Here is a 9,817-nt window from a genome sequence, read left to right as displayed (position 1 = left end):
TTTAGTTCAAATTTGAACTAAAACAGTGCTACAAAACGGAGGGAGTGCCATTTATAAGCTACAAAATCGAAGCAATGAAGAACACACTAGCTAAAACTGGCAGGTCATTTCACATGCTTGGGGTAGGATACATATTCTCTTTATACTCCTGAATGTAACCAATGTTCAGGATACTCTGTCCAAGCAATGGCCAGTCCACTGGAACAGAACATCAAGCAAACAACTGCTGTTTCGACAGACAGAACCGGGAATGGCATGAGATTTTGATCAATCGTTGTCATCGCTTCCTAGATGTTCTGGTGCGTTATTTAGGAATTGTGGGTGATGCAACCAATAATATTGCAGGTACGGTGTGGAAGCCTGCAGCATTTCCTGAACCTGTAAAATCTGAAGACACCAAGCAATTTGTAGCATCAGTATGTTGAGCACTCCAGTATGTTTGATAGACTTGCGTGATTGCAACATAACTAGGCAAAGTAGGGATGGTTTCAACAGAATATGTGCACTGAGCATCAAACATACCGGCATTGTCTGTCGATGGACGGAACTGAAGACGAGCACACTATCAGACAAGCAATCTCAACTGCTCGTTCGTTCGGGTTCAGAGACAGCTACCCAGATGACAGTCGAACGATAATTCAAGCTCAGATTCAGAGCAAAACAGGCAAGAAATTTGGCAAGTTGGGAACAGGCATTCAAACACAGATGAATGAGAAACATTTTTCATTTCCATTGCTAATGGCAACAAGACGGTACCATCACATTAGGCATACCACATCCACCATGACAAGAACAACACAGGCACAGTCTGAAACCCTACTGCTAGCACACACACAGTTCCACCGACGAACTCAGGCTAACAGGGATCTAACAGACGACGCATGGATTGCAGACTGCAGCCTAGGCCCTCTCTCCACGGATGCGGCGGGCGAGCTGGATGTCCTTGGGCATGATGGTGACGCGCTTGGCGTGGATGGCGCAGAGGTTGGTGTCCTCGAAGAGGCCCACCAGGTAGGCCTCGGCGGCCTCCTGCAGGGCGGAGACGGCGGAGGACTGGAAGCGGAGGTCGGTCTTGAAGTCCTGGGCGATCTCACGGACGAGGCGCTGGAAGGGGAGCTTGCGGATGAGCAGCTCCGTGCTCTTCTGGTACTTGCGGATCTCGCGGAGCGCGACGGTGCCGGGGCGGAAGCGGTGGGGCTTCTTGACGCCGCCGGTGGCCGGGGCGGACTTGCGGGCGGCCTTGGTGGCGAGCTGCTTCCTCGGCGCCTTGCCGCCGGTGGACTTCCTCGCCGTCTGCTTGGTGCGGGCCATGGAGTCGGAGATGCGCCGGCAGGGAGGCTGAGGAGATTTGGGGGATTGGGAGGGATGGGGGTGAGGAGGAAGAAGGGGACGGGGCGGCGTTCAATAGAAGGCGAGCGAGCGCCGAGCAGGTGCGTGAGTTTTGCTTTTCCGGGAGAGAAGATGAGCGTGGAGCGTTGGATGTGGGGCGCCTGGACGGCTGGGATCTGGTATGGAGGTGGTGATCCGTGGGATGGTAGTTCGCGTGCTGTGATTGGTTCGCTACGAGTGAGGCGGATCGTGGAGGCGTGCGTTCCTGCTGGCGCCACTGATCTCCATGTGGGGAGATGGAACGAAATGGTCGTGGAGCAAAGGCGCGGATCATGTTTGCTCTTTGCCGCCTAACATCCCAAGCAAAAATCTACTCCTTACTCCTATGTCATGTCACCAAAAGAGAAATAAAGGACCCTAAAAAAAGAGAATTAAAGAGGAAAGTAAGAGCAACTCCAACGCGCCGACCCAAATGGACGGTATTTTTTTTTCGTTTGGGTTGGCCGTCCGCTCGGCGTCCGTCTTGTTTGAGATTTGAGTCGGCAGTGCGCCCAACTCTCGACCCATATATGCCGGCGTGGCCGGTTGGCCGCCCTTTTTAACAAATAGCACGAACTTTGCATTATTTCACAGACAAATTTTGCACAAGCAAACATATAATCCATAACCAAATAAATAGCATAGTTTTACACAGGGCCGGTCTTGAGATTTTGGGGGCCCGGGGCGAAACTAAAACTCGGGGCCCCTTTTATATAGAAATTGTAACGATGATAATGGATATGAGATTTGTAACAAGCTCACTTTCGCTTATATAGTTATTCCTACAACTTGAACTATGACCTTTGGCGAGGGAGATCCTCTTGTGAGATCCACAAGTGTTGGCCCATGACTAGTTGTCATAATTCCGGCACAGTGTGCTTGATATGGTATTTCCTTTGTTCGAATTTATTAGTCCTCCTCGGGTTTTAAGTCTATTTTGACCTAACATTTGACTAATAAACTATGTGTTATATATCACAAAATATAGATCATTGGCAACATTCTTCAAATACTAACCCAATGATAGATTTTTGGCATATAACTCGTATATTTGTGAGTAAAATTTCCAATCAATTTCAGGCTCATTTTTTTAGGGGGCTAATAAATTCAAACAGAGGAAGTTTGCAGTGTCATGTAGAGCAGCCGGCGTGTTGTATTTGAATTCTAATTAATATACACAAATATAGAATGGTACAAATAGATACTTAGATAGACCCAAAAATAATATTTTATAGATTCAATGACGCTAGATATGCATCGTCCATGCCAAAGTAGATTAGTCTGTTAGCCATATAAGTCGGAAACGGTAATATGATGTACCTAAAATGGGTTGGATCAGCGCCGGTGATCGGACGACAGGCGCTCGACGATGACGCAAAGTGAGACTGGTGCCTGCCCCTCGCGGGAGGTGGGAGGCGCTCGGCTATATGTGCATTGGCTTACAGCGATCATGGCCCAGAATAGGCATCGGCTCGGCCTTGATCAACCCATCCATTCAGTGATCGCTGCCGGCAAGAGAAACAGGAAGAGCGAGATTGGATCGGGGCTTGGAAATATGGAATATGATCTCAATTTTGAATGGAGACTAGAGACATGGAACACATCTGTACATGACGGCGTACTAGTTGGGGAATAGGCACGATAGAAGAAGGAAAGCTGCATTTTTTTCTTTGAGAAGAATCAGGAAAGGTGCGTCTGCATATGGAATCCGCGTGCGAGATCCAAGGAAATTAAGCTTTTTCTTAGGAAATGAAGGAAAATATGCTGCGTCTGCGGCTGTGCACTGCCTCGCTGCGATACTGGCCTGCTTCGCTGGGCAAGGGCCCATGGACTACGTGCATGGGAGGGGCCCCATGACCATGGGGGCCTGGGGCGGTCGCCCCCGTGCCCCCCCCCCCCCCCCCCCGGGCCGGCCCTGGTTTTACAAGCCGAATAAAAATAAAAGTCTCATATAGTTTTGCAAGTGGAATAAAAAAGATACATCTATTGGTTGCCAACATGAGCCCACATATGCTCAATCAAATCATTTTGCAGTTGCATATAAATTTCCCAATCACGCATGTCATGATGAAATTGGTTGAACTGTTCAAAAGTTGCCGCTCCTCCATGCTCACGCACAACATTCTCACCCTGAAACTGAAACCCTTGATCGTACAAATGTTCCGGGCACTCATCTTCTACGATCGTATTGTGCATGATGACACAAACAGTCATCACCTCCCACAGTTTCTTCGTGCTCCAAGTCCTAGCAGGATAACGGACGATGCGCCATCGAGATTGCAAAACACCAAATGCACGCTCGACGTCCTTCCTAGCACTCCCTTGCTTCTGGAAAAATATTTTCATCTTCTCTCTGGCAGGGTTGGAGATTATCTTCATAATAGTGGCCCACCGAGGATAGATACCGTCACCCAGGTAGTATCCTTTGTCGTAGTTGTGGCCGTTGATGGTAACATTCACCGGTGGGTTGTTGCCTTCGGCAAGCCTAGCAAACACCAGCGAGCGCTGAAGCACATTGATATCATTGTGTGATCCCTCCATGCCAAAGAAAGAGTGCCAGATCCAGAGATCTTGAGATGCCACGACCTCAAGTATGATAGTGCAAGCCCTGACATGGGAGTCGCGCCGCCCTCAGACCAGCTAGCTGCCCTGGCGGCGGCCGACGAGTGTGCCGGTGTCATGACGAAGGAGCTGGCGGGGCGGCGAGGCGGCTTCTTGGTCGTGGCTGTGTCGGGGAGTGGGCGGGAAGCTTTCAGATCCCCGGTGGCAAGACGGCGGTGGCGGCGACGTGGGAGGTGGCGGCGTTGTAGGGGGTATGTTACGGCACCGACAGCTAGCAGAGGCACCAGAAAAATGGGCGTCGGTGTCAGCGACAAAGGAGGCGGACGAGTGTTTGCTGTTGGAATGGGGAAAGGATGGCCAATGTGCCACCGACTAGCAGGCCAGGGGGGTTAGGGGGCGCGGCGTGCGTCCATTTTGTGTACGCACCGACGCAAATGAGGCTAAAAAATGGGCCGAAAATGGGACAACGTCCGTTTGGGTCGGCGCATCGGCTGACTTTTGTCCGCGCCGCCCGAATGGACGCGTGCGGACGAAATGGGTCACCGTGTTGGAGTTGCTCTAATGAGCACTCTCCGGAGACTAGGCAGTCCAGTTACTGTTTTGCCGTCTAATTTTTAGGGTTGGCCCAGTCTTTGCACGGGAAGAAGTAACCATCATCATAGTCCACTCGCCTTTCGAACACGCATCAACAAAACTAACGAGTTGCTTTTGTGCTAGGGCTGTTCAGCACCGACCCGCACAGGTCGAGCGATTCTTTGGGCATGTTTGGTTACATTGCCAATTCAGCCTGGCCCGGCGAGCCTGGCTCTAGTGAGCCGGTTTGAGGGGATGCAGGCCAAAAAAACCACATGCACATAGTTTGGTTATCTGCATGCCCCTAGTTGCATGAGACAACCATTTTTTGACCCGACGTTTGGTTGCCTGCATTGCATTAGGCGCATATATGACATGGTGTTTGGTTGCAACCTGCATAAGGTGTTGTCACCACTTCTAACTAGTGGTGAGCTTACCACACACAATCTGAACATGTAGAGCCAGCTACTTAAACAAATGACAGTTCATCCTAACTACTATCAAATGACAGTTCAAATTATTAAGAGCCATTGGCTAAATAGGGGATAGTTCATCGGTGTTGCTGCTACCAGATCTTCCTCTTCCTCTTCCTCTTCTTCTGCTTCTGCTTCTGCTATTGTTGTTGCTTCTTCTTCTTCTTCTTCCATCTTCTTCAAATCCTACACCGACCTCTGTTAAGCCACATTGCCTCTGCCCACCCCAACCTTTTGTTCTTCCCAGCATCATTGTCAGATGCCTCCACACCACGGCCGAAGCTAACAACATCGTCAGGCTCGACCTCTTCCTCCTCAGGCACGTGTTCATCAAAGCCCCACTAGAGGATCCAGTTATGCAGAATGCAACAAGCAAGAACTAGCTTAACCTGAGTGGAGTATGGGTGGAATGGCTTCTGATCCATGATCTTAAACCTATTCTTCAGAGCTCCAAATGCCCTCTCAACAGTTACTCTAAGGCTGGAGTGTCTGAGATTAAACAGGTCCTGTGCAGTCCTAGGATAATTCCTACCAGAGAACTCGTTGAGATGGTACCTGGTTTTCCTGAAGGGTGGAAGAATACCCGGCCGACATGCATAGCCACTCCAAGGTAGAACTTGCCGTCGGGGATGTTGATCCCATCAGGTTGACTCATATGTTGTCACTGAGAATGTTAGCATCATGCGCTGACCCCTCCGAGCCAGCCAGCACATATGTGAACTTCAGATCAAAGTCAACAACAGCAAGCACATTCTGGCTTGTGTAGTGCTTCCTCACCCTATATGCTGCAGACTGTGACCTAGAAACTCTGACAGTGACATAAGTACCATCTATTGCCCCAATGCAATCCTGAAAATGGCATCACAAGCATGTGTTAGTGCTCAACTTGAACAATACAAGCATATCAAGCCATGAAAAGTGTATATTGTCAATGCTCACCTCAAAGTATGGATACCATCTTGGGCTTTTGCGAATCTTGGGTGGAGTTTGACCAGATGGTCTCCTGATCGTCTCTCCTCTAAGCTCCCCAATAGCAAAAAGCACCTGCTTGAAGTGTTGGGAACGCAGTATTTAAAAAAAATCCCGCAATCAGGCAAGATCTATCTAGGAGATGCATAACAATGAGAGGGGAGAGTGTGTCTACATACCCTCGTAGACTGAAAGTGGAAGCGTTAAGTAATGGGGTTGATGTAGTCGAACGTCTTCGTGATCCAACCGATCAAGTACCGAACGCATGGCACCTTCGCGATCTGCACACGTTCAGCTCGGTGACGTCCCTCGTACTCTTGATCCAGCTGAGGCCGAGGGTGAGTTCCGTCAGCACAACGACGTGTTGACGGTGATGATGAAGTCGCCAACGCAGGGCTTTGCCTAAGCACTACAACAATATGACCGAGGTGTAAAACTGTGGAGGGGGGCACAACACGGCTAAAGATCAACTTGTGTGTCTATGGGGTGCCCCCTCCCCCGTATATAAAGGAGGGGAGGAGGAGGAGGGCCGGCCTCAAGAGGCGCACCCAAGGGGGGATTCCTACTCCTAGTAGGAGTAGGTTTCCCCCTTTCCTAGTCCAAGTAGGAGAAGAAGGAAGGAGAGGAAGAAGAGAAGGAAAGGGGGGGCCGACCCCCTAGCCCTAGTCCAATTCAGTTTGGGCTATGGGGGCACGCGCCCACCTTGGTCTGTCTCCTCTTCCACCATTAGGCCCATGAGGCCCAATAACTTCCGGGAGGGGGCGGGGGTTCCGGTAACCCCCGGTACTCCGAAACTTATCCGAAACGACCCGAACCATTCCGGTGTCCGAATGTAACCTTCCAATATATGAATCTTTATGTCTCAACCATTTCAAGACTCCTCATCATGTCCGTGATCACATTCGGGACTCCAAACAACCTTCGGTACATCAAATCACATAACTCATAATACATATCATCATCGAACGTTAAGCGTGCGGACCCTACGGGTTCGAGAACTATGTAGACATGACCGAGACTCATCTCCAGTCAATAACCAATAGTGGAACCTGGATGCTCACATTGGTTCCTACATATTCTACGAAGATCTTTATCGGTCAAACCGCATAACAACATACGTTGTTCCCTTTGTCATCGGTATGTTACTTGCCTGAGATTCGATCGTCGGTATCATCATACCTAGTTCAATCTCGTTACGGGCAAGTCTCTTTACTCATTCCGTAATGCATCATCCCGTGACTAACTCATTAGACACATTGCTTGCAAGGCTCATAGTGATGTGCATTACCGGGAGGGCCCAAAGATACCTCTCCGATACACGGAGTGAAAAATCCTAATCTCGATCTATGCCAACTCAACAAACACCATCAGAGACACCTGTAGAGCATCTTTATAATCACCCGGTTACATTGTGACGTTTGATAGCACACAAGGTGTTCCTCCGGTATTCGGGAGTTGCATAATCTCATAGTCATAGGAACATGTATAAGCCGTGAAGAAAGCAATAGAAATAAACTAAACGATCATAGTGCTAAGCTAACGGATGGGTCTAGTCCATCACATCATTCTCTAATGATGTGATCCCGTTCATCAAAGACAACACATGTCTATGGTCAGGAAACTTAACCATCTTTGATTAACGAGCTAGTCAAGTAGAGGCATACTAGGGACACTCTGTTTTGTCTATGTATTCACACATGTACTAAGTTTCTGGTTAATACAATTCTAGCATGAATAATAAACATTTATCATGATATAAGGAAATATAAATAACAACTTTATTATTGCCTCTAGGGCATATTTCCTTCAGTCTCCCACTTGCACTAGAGTCAATAATCTAGTTCACATCGTCATGTGATTTAACACCAATAGTTCACATCTTTATGTGATTAGTTCACATCTCCATTTGACTAACACCCAAAGGGTTTACTAGAGTCAATAATCTAGTTCACATTGCTATGTGATTAACACCCAAAGAGTAATAATGTGTGATCATGTTTTGCTTGTGAGAGAAGTTTAGTCAACGGGTCTGCCACATTCAGAGCCGTGTGCATTTTGCAAATTTTCTATGTCTACAATGCTATGCACGGAGCTACTCTAGCTAATTTCTCCCACTTTCAATATGTATCCAGATTGAGACTTAGAGTCATCCGAATTAGTGTCAAAGCTTGCATCGACGTAACCCTTTACCATGAATTTTTTGTCACCTCCATAACCGAGAAACATGTCCTTATTCCACTAAGGATAATTTCGACCGATGTCCAGTGATTCACTCCTGGATCACTATTGTACCCTCTTGCCAAACTCATGGTGAGGTACACAATATGGCTGGTGCACAACATATCATACTCTATAGAACCTATGACTGAGGCATAGGGAATGACTTTTCATTCTCTTTCTATTTTCTGCCGTGGTCAGGTTTTGAGTCTTTACTCAACTTCACACCTTGCAACACAGGCAAGAACTCCTTCTTTGACTATTCCATTTTGAACTACTTCAAAAACTTGTCAAGGTATGTACTCATTAAAAAAAACTTATCAAGCGTCTTGATCTATATCTATAGATCTTGATGCTCAATATGTAAGCAGCTTCACTGAGGTCTTTGTTTTGAAAAAGTCCTTTCAAATACTCCTTTATGCTTTCTAGAAAAATTCTACATCATTTCTGATCAACAATATGTCATTCACATATACTTATCAGAAGACTGTAGTGCTCCCACTCACTTTCCTGTAAATATAGACTTCTCCAAAAGTCTGTATAAAACCATATGCCTTGATCACACTATCAAAGCGTATATTCCAACTTCGAGAGGCTTGCACCAGTCCATAAATGGATCGTTGGAGCTTGCACACTTTGTTAGCGCCTTTAGGATCGACAAAACCTTCTGGTTGCATCATATACAACTCTTTTTTAAGAAATCCATTAAGGAATGCAGTTTTGACATCCATTTGCCAAATTTCATAATCATAAAATGCGGCAATTGCTAACATGATTTGGACAGACTTAAGCATCACTATGAGTGAGAAAGTCTCATCGTAGTCAACTCCTTGAACTTGTCGAAAACCTTTTGCAACAAGTCGAGCTTTGTAGATAGTAACACTACTACCAGCGTCCGTCTTCCTCTTGAAGATCCATTTATTCTCAATGGCTCGCCGATCATCGAGCAAGTCAATCAAAGTCCATACTTTGTTCTCATACATGGAGCCCATCTCAGATTTCATGGCCTCAAACCATTTCGCGGAATCTGGGCTCATCATCGCTTCCTCATAGTTCGCAGGTTCGTCATGGTCTAGTAACATGACTTCCAGAACATGATTACCGTACCACTCTGGTGCGGACCATACTCTGGTTGGCCTACGAGGTTCGGTAGTAACTTGATCTAAAGTTTCATGATCATCATCATTAACTTCCTCACTGTTTGGTGTAGGAATCACTAGAACTGATTTATGTGATGAACTACTTTCCAATTCGGGAGAAGGTACAATTACCTCACCAAGTTCTACTTTCCTCTCACTCACTTCTTTCAAGAGAAACTCCTTCTCTAGAAAGGATCCATTCTTAGCAACGAATATCTTGCCTTCGGATCTATGATAGAAGGTGTACCCAACAGCCTCTTTTGGGTATCCTATGAAGACACATTTCTCTGATTTGGGTTCAAGCTTATCAGGTTGAAGCTCTTTCACATAAGCATCGCATGCCAAAACTTTAAGAAACGTTAGCTTAGGTTTCTTGCTAAACCACAATTCATATGGTGTCGTCTCAATGGATTTAGATGGTGGCCTATTTAACGTGAATGCAGTTGTCTCTAATGCATAACGCCAAAACAATAGTGGTAAATCGGTAAGAGACATCATAGATCGCACCATATCCAA

General features: G+C 47.0%; 1 protein-coding gene across 1 annotated transcript; it reads right to left on the bottom strand.

Annotated features, from left to right (window-relative positions):
- Positions 1 to 706: 706 nt before the first annotated feature.
- Positions 707 to 1,381, bottom strand: LOC123064951 (histone H3.2). Its single transcript, XM_044488339.1, has one exon. It carries the CDS (start codon positions 1,309 to 1,311, stop codon positions 901 to 903), a length of 411 nt encoding a protein of 136 aa, XP_044344274.1. The 5' UTR covers positions 1,312 to 1,381; the 3' UTR covers positions 707 to 900.
- Positions 1,382 to 9,817: the final 8,436 nt, after the last annotated feature.

Source organism: Triticum aestivum, chromosome 1A (genome assembly GCF_018294505.1).
Source record: "Triticum aestivum cultivar Chinese Spring chromosome 1A, IWGSC CS RefSeq v2.1, whole genome shotgun sequence".
NCBI classification, from domain to species: Eukaryota; Viridiplantae; Streptophyta; class Magnoliopsida; order Poales; family Poaceae; genus Triticum; species Triticum aestivum.
Note: the sequence above shows the minus strand (reverse complement) of the source record. Positions and strands in the feature narration are given on the sequence as shown.